Source organism: Chiloscyllium plagiosum, chromosome 5 (assembly GCF_004010195.1).
Source record: "Chiloscyllium plagiosum isolate BGI_BamShark_2017 chromosome 5, ASM401019v2, whole genome shotgun sequence".
Taxonomy (NCBI): Eukaryota; Metazoa; Chordata; class Chondrichthyes; order Orectolobiformes; family Hemiscylliidae; genus Chiloscyllium; species Chiloscyllium plagiosum.
This window is the reverse complement of record NC_057714.1, coordinates 23,326,638-23,339,695: the sequence shown is the minus strand read 5'-3', so window position 1 is coordinate 23,339,695 and position 13,058 is coordinate 23,326,638. Positions and strand designations below refer to the sequence as shown.

At 40.4% G+C, this 13,058-nt stretch overlaps 1 protein-coding gene across 1 annotated transcript in view; it reads right to left on the bottom strand.

Moving 5' to 3' along the window:
• The window catches only part of pex1 (peroxisomal biogenesis factor 1), a 108,873-nt gene that overhangs the window by 90,471 nt on the left and 5,344 nt on the right, over nt 1-13,058 (bottom strand). Inside the window, exon 2 of the mRNA XM_043689702.1 lies at nt 4,369-4,515. Coding sequence (XP_043545637.1) covers nt 4,369-4,515 — 147 coding nt within the window. The remainder of the gene's footprint in view (nt 1-4,368; nt 4,516-13,058) is intronic.

Genomic DNA, 13,058 nt, shown 5'->3' with positions numbered 1-13,058 from the left:
CCTCTTTCCACCTATTGCATTTCCAATGCCCCTCCCCCAAGTCCCTCCTCCCTACCTTTTATCTTAGCCTGCTGGACACACTTTCCTCATTCCTGAAGAAGGGCTTATGCCCAAAACGTCGATTCTCCAGTTCCTTGATACTGCCTGACCTGCTGCACTTTTCCAGCAACACATTTTCAGCTCTGATCTCCAGCATCTGCAGTCCCCACTTTCTCCTCGAAGATTTATTTTGAGAGGACTAACAAAAGCAGGAATGCACTTCTGAGGCTTTATAAGGCTCTGGTCAGACCACATTTCGAGTATTGTGAGCAATTTTGGGGCCCATCCCTCAGGAAGGATGTATTGGCCCTGGAGTTGGTACAGAGGAAGTTCACGAGAAAATTCTAAAAATGAAAGGCTTAACATATGAGGACTCCAGATCAATACTCAGTGATCTAATTGAAACTTACAGAATACTGAACAGCCTGGGCAGAGTAGATGTATTCATTAGCAGGAGAGACTAGGGCATAGCCTTATAGTAAAAGGGAAGACTCCTTAGAACTTCTTCAGCCAGACAGTGGTGAATCTATGGAATTCATTGCCACAGAAGGTTGTGGAGGCCTGCTCATTGAATATATTTAAGACTGAAATAGATAGGTTCTAGATTGTCAAGGGGATCAAGGGTTATGGGGAGAAAAATGGAGAATAGGGTTGAGAAACTTCTCATTCATGATTGAATGGCAGAGCATACTTGATGGGCCAAATGGCCTAATTTCTGCTGCTACATCTTATGGTCTTGTGGATCAAAGAAAACTTGAACAAAGTACTGAGTTGGATAAGGCGGCCTGTAGGACTGAGTGGCCTATTCATGTTCCAATTTTCTGTGTTTCTATGATACTGATATTGCTCAGTCTCTACTTTAACATGAGATGGCAGTGAAGTTGATTACTGAAACCCAACATATTGAGACAATTGCACCTGTCACAAGATAGCTTTGCTTTGCCAGCAATATGAATGAAGTAAACATTGATCCAGAACTTAACTTCAGAAAAACAATCGGAAATGGGATCAAAAGCATCTAAATCAAAATTGAAAACATACTGCACATTTACAGATATCAGTGAGGTACAGCATGCAGATGACAAAGATAATTAACACGCAGGTTTGTGTATGTCAGTAACAATGCACAGAAAAAACACTAGAAGTGATACTAATTCTGACAAACAAACTATCAGTACCAGAGACCAAAGTTGGAAGATAAAGTAGTTGATTTTGTCAATAGCAAAGAATGGGTCCTGAAATGAGCAAGTGACCCATAGAAGGTACCAGCTACGACTTTGACCCAAAGCAATTTTGCTAACAACAGGCAGAGTAAAAATCAAATTGGAGTGCTGTAATGCAAAGATGAATTGCAGAATTTTGGATTGTTAAGAAACTGGAGGTGTTTTTTTTTGAGGAGCAGGAGAATAACAAATTTTGAATGAGTTAGGCAAAGTGTCACAGGAGAGGGCTGGGCTAATGGGCATACAAGCCAAGGGAAATTTAATAACCAGATGGTGATAAAAGGATGAGTCAATTGATTGCATACATGGTTAGTTAATAAATTTGGGAAGCGTAGCAAAACAGAAATATTGCAAGTTGTTTCTGTAGCTTTGAAATGTGAAGATGATGAGTGTATATTAGCTATTGCAGGAATGCAAATTGGTCAGGATTTACTCACAAAGGAAGGAAGAAAAGAAGGGATGCAAACAAAAATTGTTTCATAAGAACAAGGAGCTGGAGTAGGCTGTCCAGCCCTTCAAGCCTGCTCTGCCACTCAATAAGATAATGGCTAATCTCTTCGTGGACACAGCTCCACTTACCCGTGCTCTCACTATATCACTTAATTCCATTATTTTTAAAAAGAAATCTACCTTAGCTTTAAAAGTGTTTCAAGAAGTAGCATCAAAAACTTCTCTGAGAAAGTTTCACAGTCCTCTGCACATGGATTAACAACCCTCTGGGTGGAGAAATTCCTGCTCAATTCAGTCCTAAATCTGCTCCCTCTATTTTTGAGGCTATGCCCTCTTTCCTAGCTTCACCTGCAAGTGGAAACATCCTATCTACTTCTATTTTATTGATTCCCTTCATAATTTTATGTTTCTATAAAGATTCCCTTCATTCCTCTGAATTCCAATTAATATAATCCCAATCTACTCAGTCTCTCCTCATAAATCAACTCCCTCAACTCTGGAATCAACCTAGTGAAGCTCCTCTGCACTCCCTCCAGTGCCAGTGCGTCCTTTCTCAAGTAAGGAGACCAAAACTGCATACAATACTCCAGGTGTGACCTCACCAGGACCTTGTACAGCTGCAACATTACCTCTCTGCTTTTAAACTCAACCCATTTAGCAATGAAGGACAAAGTTCCATTTGCCTTCCTAATTACCTGTTGTACCTGCAGACCAACCTTCTGTGATTCATGCACAAGGGCACCCAGGTCCCTCTGCATAGCAGCATGTAGCAACTTTTTACCATTCAAATAATAATCTTTCTTACTGTTACTTCTACCAAAATGTATGACTTCACATTTATTAACATTGTATTCCATCTGCCAGACCTTTACCCACTCACTCAATGTATCTAAGTTTCTCTGCAACGTTTCAGTCCTCTGCACACTTTGCTCTGCCACTCATGTTAGTGTCATCTGCAAACTTTGACACCGTACGTGGTCCCCAACTCCAAATCATCCATATAAATTGTAAATAATTGTGGTCCCAATACCAATCCCTGAGGCACACAACTAGTCACTGACTGCAAGCCAGAATAGCACTTAATCATCCCCATTCTTTGGTTGTTGTTAGTCAAGCATTCCTCTATCCATGCTAATACTCTACCACTAATGCCATGCATCCTTATCTTATGCAGCAGCGTCTTGCATGGCACCTTGTCAAAGGCCGTTTGAAAATCCAGGTACACCACATCCACTGGGTTCCCGTTGTCTACCTTGCTTGAAATGTCTTCATAGAATTCTAAAAGACTTGTCAAGCATGACCTGCCCTTCATGAACCCATGCTGCGTCTGTCCAATGGCACAATTTCTTTTGAGATGCCCTGCTATTTCTTCCTTGATAATAGACTCAAGCATCTTCCCCACTACAGATGTTAAGCTAACTGGTCTATAATTCCCCAACTTTTGTCTACCTCCCTTTTTAAATAGTGGTGTCACATTTGCTGTTTTCCAATCTGCTGGGATAGCCCCAGAGTCCAGCGAATTTTGGAAAATTAACGACAAAGCACTTGCCATTTCTCCCGCTACCTCTTTTAGCACCCTGGGTTGCATTCCATTGGGGCCACAAGACTTATCTATCCATAGTCCTAATAGCTTGCCCAACACTAGCCCATCCATAATAATTGTTTCAAAACAATTGTTTCAAACAATTTCTATCCTCATTGACAATCTTGGAGGCTTACACAGATATTACCACATAAAATTTTACCATGAAACAATAATACAATTCAAGTTGGCCCTGGTAGTAGACAGTTATACTAACTGGTCACAAAGTATATTCAAGCTCATGTTGCACAAGATTGATATTACAGGAATGAGTACCTGGTGTATCAGTGGAATACTACAGGTGAAAACAATCTAAAATCTGGGAGGAATAAGCACAAAATATGGATGGTAGCCAGGATGGTATGGAGGAGAAAGTGAGGTCTGCAGATGCTGGAGATCAGAGCTGGAAATGTGTTGCTGGAAAAGCGCAGCAGGTCAGGCAGCATCGGCGTTTCGGGCATAAGCCCTTCTTCAGGAATGGGGAATGTTTGTCCAGCAGGCTAAGATAAAAGGTAGGGAGGAGGGACTTGGGGGAGGGGCGCCGGAAATGTGATAGGTGGAAAGAGGTCAAGGTGAGGGTGATAGGTCAGACTGGGGTGGGGGCGGAGAGGTCGGGAAGAAGATTGCAGGTTAGGAAGGCGGTGCTGAATTTGATAGTCCCTCCCCCCTTCCTTTTATCTTAGCCTGCTGGACAAACTTTCCCCATTCCTGAAGAAGGGCTTATGCCCGAAACGTCGATTCTCCTGTTCCCTGGATGCTGCCTGACCTGCTGCGCTTTTCCAGCAACACATTTCCAGGATGGTATGGAGACAAGCAAGCCAATTGGGAAAATAATTAAGTCACTGTGTGGAAAATCATGGGTTGGAAGTGAATGGTTAGCATGAGGGAGCTGAAAAAAAATTCAAGGAATGAAATATTTTTAATTGCAATGAGTTGAATCAAAAGATATTCAAAGTAAAACATGTAATCAAACTGAAGGAGATATATAGTGCAGAAACTCCCAGACCTGTCTTTAACGAAGTAATTACTAAGCAGGTTTGAAAAAATTAAGTTGGAAAGTTACTGTTCACAGACCTGTTCTCCATCTTTGAGCCCAAGTTTAATTCCCAATTGTCTGCTAATCTCTGCAATGTTTTCTTCTTCAAAACCAGCATATCTTCGTCCGACCCAACTTAAGAATGCTGTCTGCTGAAGACCCCATGACAATTCAATGGCTTGACACTATAAATTATCAGAAAAAGATAAACAAAGAATTACACAAACACTACTTTGACAGAAAACTAAACAGTATAAATGCTCAATAGTCTAATCACCACAGGAGAGAAGGTACAATTCTGCAGTGCCAGAATTCCAGTGAGCATGTCTTATAATAAGTCAAATACATTTACATCCATAGAAAATTAACCAATATCAGCAATAACCAATGTGATGAAATGGCAAAATCAGCAATTCTTGGTACACATCCACTTCTAACAGTAGCGCAGGAGTACTATCTCTGTGAATACAAATGCTGTGTGACAGAGATTGGCCCAGCTTTTGCAGTAGCAATAATGGAAAAACTGTCCACATTTGGTATCATTAACCTGAAATGCAAATATTGAGTTCATAAATATGTAGAATCATGAGAAAATCCACCAGTTGTTATCAGCAATTCCATACTTTGCCAGCTACTGTACTGTTGAGACAGTTTTTACAAACAAGGAGGGGGGGGGGAAAAAAGAACTATTCAGCCCCTCAAACTAACTGCACCATTTAGTAGGATCACAGCTTATCTGACTGGAACCTAAATCCACACTCCAGTCTATGTCTGATAAGCTTTCACCCTTTACTTAGTAAAAGTCTATCTCGGCCTTAAAAATATCCAAAAACACTCTTCTTGAAAAGGCAGTGGGTACACAGTTTCAAAGACTCGCAATCCTCTGAGAAAAAAATTTCATATGTTTTAAATAGGCTACCTTTATTTTCTAAACAGTGACCCTTAGTTTTAGACTATCCAGAGGAATCAGCCTTTTCACATTTACCCTGTCAAAACCCCTCATAATTTTACATGTTTAAATCAGGTGGCCTTTTACTCTCCAGCAAATGGAAGCTGGTACGTACAACTTTCGCTCATAAGAAAACTCACCCATTCCATGTATTAGTATTGTAAATATTCTATGAACTTCTTGCAACATATTTACATTCTTCCTTAAGGAAGGCAATCAATTCTGTACACAGTGCTCCAGATGTGTCTCACCAGAGCCCTGTATAACTTTTATATTCAATTCCCTTTGTAACAGATGATAAATATTCTATTAGCTTTCCTAATTACTTGATGTACCTGTATATCAGCCTTTTAGCAACTCATGCACTAGAATACACAGAACTTTCTGCATCTCAGCTTTACAAACTTTCATCAATAAATAACATGCTTTTTAAAAAAAATTTCTGCAAAAATGGACAATTTCACATTTCCCCACACTGTACTCCATTTTCCATATATTTAACCATTTATATTTTTCCAGAGTCATGTCCTCTTCACAACTTACTTTCCTACCTATATTTGCATCATCAGTAAATTTGGCAACAATACATTCTGCTCTTCATTTAAGTAATTTATGTGGACTGTTGGGACCTCAACACTGATCCCTGTGGCACACAACTCATTTCCTCTTGCCAACCTGAAAAAGATCCACTTAGGACTACCATAAACAATTATCCTTCAACAGTAAGGCATTCAACAGGGTTCCCCATAGGAGACTGGTGAGCAAAGTTGGGCGGCACGGCGGCACAGTGGTTAGCACTGCTGCCTCACAGCGCCAGAGACCCGGGTTCAATTCCCGCCTCAGGCGACTGACTGTGTGGAGTTTGCACATTCTCCCCGTGTCTGCGTGCGTTTCCTCCGGGTGCTCAGGTTTCCTCCCACAGTCCAAAGATGTGCAGGTCAGGTGAATTGGCCATGCTAAATTGCCCGTAGTGTTAGGTAAGGGGTAAATGTAGGGGTATGGGTGGGTTGCGCTTCGGCGGGTCAGTGTGGACTTGTTGGGCCGAAGGGCCTGTTTCCACACTAAGTAATCTAAAAAAAAGATCTCATGGAATACAGGGAGAACTAGCCATTTGGATATAGCACTGGCTCAAAGGTAGAAGATAGAGGATGGTGGTGGAGGTTTGTTTTTCAGACTGGGAGGCCTGTGACCAGTGGAGTGCCACAAGGATCAGTGCTGGGTCCACTACTTTTCATCATTTATATAAATGATTTGGATGGGAGCAGAAGAAGTCTAGTTAGTAAGTTTGCAGATGACACCAAAATTTGAGGTGTACTGGACAACAAAGAAGGTTACTTCGGATTACAACAGGATCTTGATCAGATGGGCCATGGGGGTGAGAACTGGCAGATGGAGTTTAATTTAGATAAATGCGAGGTGCTGCATTTTGGGAAAGCAAATCTTAGCAGGATCTATACACTTAATGATAAGGTCCTAGGGAGTGTTGCTGAACAAACTGACCTTGGAGTGCAGGTTCATAGCTCCTTGAAAGTGGAGTCATAGGTAGATAGGAGTGAAGAAGGCGTGTGATAGGCTTTCCTTTATTGGTCAGAGTATTGAGTACAGGAGTTGGGAGGTCATGTTGCTACTGTACAGGACATTGGTTAGGCCACCTTTGGAATATTGCGTACAATTCTGGTATCCATCCTACTGGAAAGATGTTGTGAAACTTGAAAGGGTTCAGAAAAGATTTATTAGGATGTTACCAGGGTTGAGGATTTGAACTATAGGGAGAGGTTGAATAGGCTGGGCTGTTTTTCCTGGAGCGTTGGAGGCTGAGGGGTGACTGTATAGAGGTTTATAAAATCATGAGTGGTATGAATAGGATAAATAGGCAAAGTCTTTTCCCTGGGGTAGGGGAGTCCAGAATTAGAGAACATAGGTTTAGGGTGAGAGGGGAAAGATATAAAAGAGACCTAAGGGGCAACCTTTTCACGCAGAGGGTGGTATGTGTATGGAATGAGCTGCCAGAGGAAGTGGTGGAGGCTGATACAATTGCAACATTTAAAAAGCATTATGATGGGTGTATGAATAAGGAGGGTTTGGAGGGATATGGGCCAGGTGCTGGCAGGTGGGACTAGATTGGGTTAGGATACCATGCTGTACACCTCTATGACTCTATAATTTGCCAACTTGCTTCAAACTCTGCAGCAAATGCTGTTGCTTTATCATTAATTGCAAGATTTGCGTCAAAAGACTTTAAAACAAAATGCAACTTCACCAACCTATCATTAATATAGGCAAGGTCCTAAGGCACTTACATTTTGAAAATTGAAACTGTATTCAAACTGGAGAAATGGGTAAAATTTCTGAGGAAGATCTCCCAATCTTTGCCATAATTTCAGCACCATTTCTCTAAGGTTCCTATTGAAGGCATTGTGGTGGGAGACTGAAAGGACTTCACCAAAAAAACTGTTCAAGATATTTTTAACAACTCTTTTCAACATTAATCCACTTTGGAGACAGTTCTGAAAGTGTATGCCTAGACTTAAATAATTTCTTTTGGATATTGTTAATTAAAACCCAAATCACTAAAATAATGCAAAGTAAAGTGGATCAATTATCTTTGTCATTTTTTATTTGCTTTTGTTTGACAGTATTCCTGAAGTAGCTAATTCAATAGAACATGTTCCTGAAAACACCAAATACCAGTTTAAAAAGAAAGCCTGTTTTTGTCAAAATTTGGAGAAAATATCATTTTCCAGTAACCCTTCTCTTAACAGACAAGGCTGTATAGTTATACAGAGTTGAAAAGTGTGGCACTGGGAAAGCACAGCAGGTCAGGTAGCATCTGAGGAGCAGGAGAATTGATGTTTGGGGCATAAGCCCTTCATCAGGAAGGTGTACATGCATTTGTTTAATGTAGTAGTTATGACCCCAATAACACTAGTGTAATGGTGTTTAATGTTACATTAAATCAAAATGACTAACACTGAGTTGATTTCATACATACATAGAAAATGCTAGAGAAACTCAGTAGGTATGACAGCATCTGTGAATACAGAAACAGTTAATGTTTCAAATTCAGAATGATTCTCTTTCAGAACTCAAATTCTAAGTTGATTTAGTTTCATTGCCTAATTACTCATTCACCAATTTTCCAGCACACTAAGATTATGAAATTCTGTTGACATTCTGAAACATGTCCAAATATGGAATAACTTAAAAAGCAATTTAGTACATTTCCAAGAAAGGCAACTGAACAGCTTGCACCAATTTTAAGGTTATGTTCCTTTCTTTTTCAGTGAGCCTCATTCCCCAGCTTGTTCCCACAGAGCCAAAAATTCTCATAGGTGCTTATCTAACTGCCTTTTGAAAGCCACAACTGCATGTGCCTCTATCATAACTGAATAGAGCATTCCACATTCTAAGCACTTGCTGTACAATAAATATTTTTATTCATTTTACCTCTGGTGCTTCTGTCAATTACCTTTAATTTGACCCCTTTGGTTCTCCGCTCTTCCACCAATGAGAACAGTTCTATTTACTCAATCTCGACATTTCTTGATTTTGAAAACCTCCACCAAGTGTCTTCTCAAACTTCTCTTTTCCGACATCAATCTGTAACAAAAGCTATACATCTCCAACTATTCCATTCCATCAATCTGTCATAAACCTCTGCATAGTTCATAATTCCTAGTTTTGTCATTCACGACTGGTCCTGTTGAGATTCTGGTCAAAGGTATCCTTCAGTGTATCAACAGTGGGGGATTCAACTAGCGTAATACCACTGAATGCCAAGGGGTAATGGCTGGATTTTCTTTTGTCGGAGATGGCTGTTGTTCACCACTTGCAGGTTGCTTACTACTTATCAGCCCTACCTGAATGCTGTCCAGGTCTTGCTGCATTTGGGCAAAGACTGCTTCAGTACAGAGTGGCTATGAAGAGTGCTATCTATGGTGCAATCGTCAACAAAAATCCCCACCTGCCCTTATGATGAAGTGAATGTGAATGATGAAGCAGCTGAAAATGGTTAGACATAGAACACAATCTAGGGGAACTCAGAAAGGGCTCTTTTGGCACAGTGATAAGATTCCAACCTCACAGTTAGCAGGCCTAGGTTCAAGTCCTACCTGTTCCAGAGATATGACATATCATATCTGAACAAGCTGATTAAACACTGAGGTACAATGACTTACTCCTGCTATGATATTCTGTGGCTGAGATGACTGGCTGCGGTTCTAACAACCACAACTATCTTCCTTTGTGGTAAGTGTGACTCCAACCAACTGAAAGTTCTCCCAATGATTCCAAGTTTGCTGGGACGCCTTGATGCCATACTTGGTCAAATGTTGCCTTCATCATCAAGCACGATCAGACTTCAGCAAATCCGTCCTGACTTTCCTTAATTAATCTGCATTCAAAGTGGATGTTAAATTTTGTCCCAATTACTATTTCTAAAGCTTTTCTACCACAAGGTTAAACGGACAGATGAGTAGTTGCAGGATTCATCCTTATATCTTTTATCGAACTGGGTAATTGGAACACTGAGGTACAATGATTTATGATTCAACTTCAAACTGGCTTGACTCTCATTCTGGAGCCGAGAATGGATGGCACTCCAAAACAACACCACACTAATTCAACGTTGTAAAGAAATTAACGTGGATTATAAGTGCAAGTCCTGAATTTGAGCTCTAACCTTCTGTCCTGGCCAACAGTGTTGGCACAACAAATTACTATAAAAGAAGGTTACCTCAGATTACAACAGGATCTTGCTCAGATGGGCCAATGGGCTGAGAAGTGTCAGATAAATGCGAGGTGCTGCATTTTGGGAAAGCAAATCTTAGCAGGACTTATACACTTAATGGTAAGATCCTCGGGAGTATTGCTGAACAAAAAGACCTTGAAGTGCAGGTTCATAGCTCCTTGAAAGTGGAATTGCAGGTAGATAGGATAGTGAAGGCGGCGATTGGTATGCTTTCCTTTATTGGTCAGAATACTGAGTACAGTGGTTGGGAGGTCATGTTGCAGCTGTACAGGACATTGGCTAGGCCATTGTTGGAATATGCAATTCTGGTCTCCTTCCTATCGGAAAGATGTTGTGAAACTAGAAAGGGTTCAGAAAAGATTTACAAGGATGTTGCCAGGGTTGGAGGAGTTGAGCTATAGGGAGAGGGCTGTTTTCCCTGGAGTGTCAGAGGCTGAGGGGTGACCTTATAGAGGTTTACAAAATTATGAGGGGTATGGATCGGATAAATAGGCAAAATCTTTTCCCTGGGGTGGGGGAGTCCAGAACTAGAGGGCATAGGTTTAAGATGAGAGGGTAAAGATATAAAAGAGACCTAAAGGGCAACTTTTTCACAGAAAGATTGGTACGAGTCATAGAATGAGCTGCCAGAGAAAGTGGTGGAGGCTGGTACAATTGCAACATTCAAAAGGCATCTGGATGGGTATATGAATAGAAAGGGTTTGGAGGGATATGAGCCGGGTGCTGGCAGGTGGGACTAGATTGGGTTAGGATATCTGGTCGGCACGGGCGGGTTGGACCGAAGGGTCTGTTTCCATGCTGTTCATCTCTATGACTATAACAGATTCTCTCATCATTATCATTTAGCTGTCTGATGAACCGTGCTCTACAAAACTCTGAGAGTTATATTCCCTGCACTGTACTCCAACATTTGTAAGGTACTTTGGGACATTCCAAGGTAATGCTAGTATGGGATTATTACACAATTAAAGAAATGTTTCCAGAAAGGCTCAGACCCGAGAAGGTGGACGATAACTACACTTAAGACAATAAATGGCAGCATTTTAGTAATCTCTCAAAGTCCCTGAAAAATGTTTTTGATATCAGGCCACAAATAGTTGTATCTTGAACAGACAGAACTTGCAGTCAAAGGATTTTAGGAGATTCACATTGGCATGGCCAGAGGGAAAGATAATCAAAAGTTCCATTGATGGTAGAGAATTCAAGAAACTCCCTAAAAATCAAGGAAAATGGCTATAGATGTTCTCTATTCAGGAATCTATTACAGACAATAAATTACTATTACAGACAAAGCTGGATCTAACTTACAAGAATACAAACTGGTATAGACCATTCAGGCCTATTTCACCATTTAAGTAAGTTATGGCTATCTGCACAATTTCCACATACCTGACTTTGGCCCATATCCCTCAATACCTTTGGTTAAAAAATTATCCATCTCAGACTAAAAATTAATAACTGATCTTAAAGTTGTTTGGAAAGAGTTCGAAATCTCTATCATCTTTTTGTGTAGAAGTAATTCCTAACATTTCTCCTGAATGATTAATTTTTAGACTGCGCCCTTAATTCTAAAATCCCAACCAGTGGAAGTGGTTTATCTTTATCTACCCTCACTTTTTCTAAGACTTTGATTAGATCACCTCTTAACCTTCTAAATTCTAGAGAAAGCAGGCCAAATTTGCATTATCTCTCCTCACAGATTAACCCTGAAGTCCAGGTATCATTGTTGCAGTTCCTCCAAGACTAAGGTATCCTTCTTAAGGTGGGGTGCCCAGATCTGCAACTGCAAGTGGGATCTAACCAGAGTGCTGTATAACTTCAGTATAACCTCTGCAACCTTGTACCTCACACCTCTTCTTATAACAGTCAGCATTCCATTCAATTTCTTGGATTCTTTTTTTAACCTGTTCATGACATTTTCAAGATCTAAAGTTCAGCACCATTTGAATTTCCTCAGACACGAAAGCAGTCCATGCTCAAATGCAACAAGATCTGGAAAATATCGAGATATGGGCTAACAAATAGCAAGTAACATTGACACCAGAACAATGCCAAGTAACAATCATCTCCAACAAAGACAATCTAACATTGTCAACTGACTTCAATGGTGTTAGAGGGTAATCCAAGATGGAGGACGGGCAAAATTTCTGGCTTAAGAGCTGCTCCTTTTTTTGAGGCATTTTAGTGTTGGAGGTGATTTCCTCGAATTCCAGGAGCAGCAATTACTGTTTTACATGCTGTTGCATTGTTTTGGAACTTTGGAAAAAAAAGTCAAACAACAGCAGTTTAAAAGGGAGAAAAGCAGACCAAGGCAGTGCATGATGAGGACAGTGCAGGGGGAATGAGAGCGAGAGAGCAAACCTGCACAGTTGCTGCCATTGCTGTTTGAATTCGTGTATCGCTAGATATCGGAGTGCATCTAGGAAAATTAATAAACAGTGAAATTCACAACTAATCTTGGAGGAACTGTTGGGCGAAGTTCACAGCACAGAATCAGATAAGTTAATTGTTGTTTTAAAACCCGTCCAAGAGAAAGGCTGCAGTAGATTCTTTCTTGATTATATGTTTTTGGAGATAAGTCTCTTGATTAAACTTAAAATATATGCCATAGAAGTTCACAGCACAGAATCAGATAAGTTAATTGTTGTTTTAAAACCCGTCCAAGAGAAAGGCTGCAGTAGTGGGTACAGTGGATTCTTTCTTGATTATATGTTTTTGGAGATAAGTCTCTTGATTAAACTTAAAATATATGCCATAGCTATTAATTTAACCTGGGGCAGTGTTTGTAGAGAAATAAGACGGTGTCATTTTCTGGGTCTGTAGATTGTGAAGGAACAAAAATGGCCTTTGCAGTGATATGTACTTCTTGTCAGATGTGGGAGTTTAAAGAGAGTTTAAGGGTTACTGCGGATTATATCTGTCATAAATGATGGATGTAAATCTTATCAGATCGAGTGGATCGGTTGGAGAGACAGATAGAAGCGATGAGGAATTTGCAACAGCAACAGTATGTGATGGATGGCAGTTAT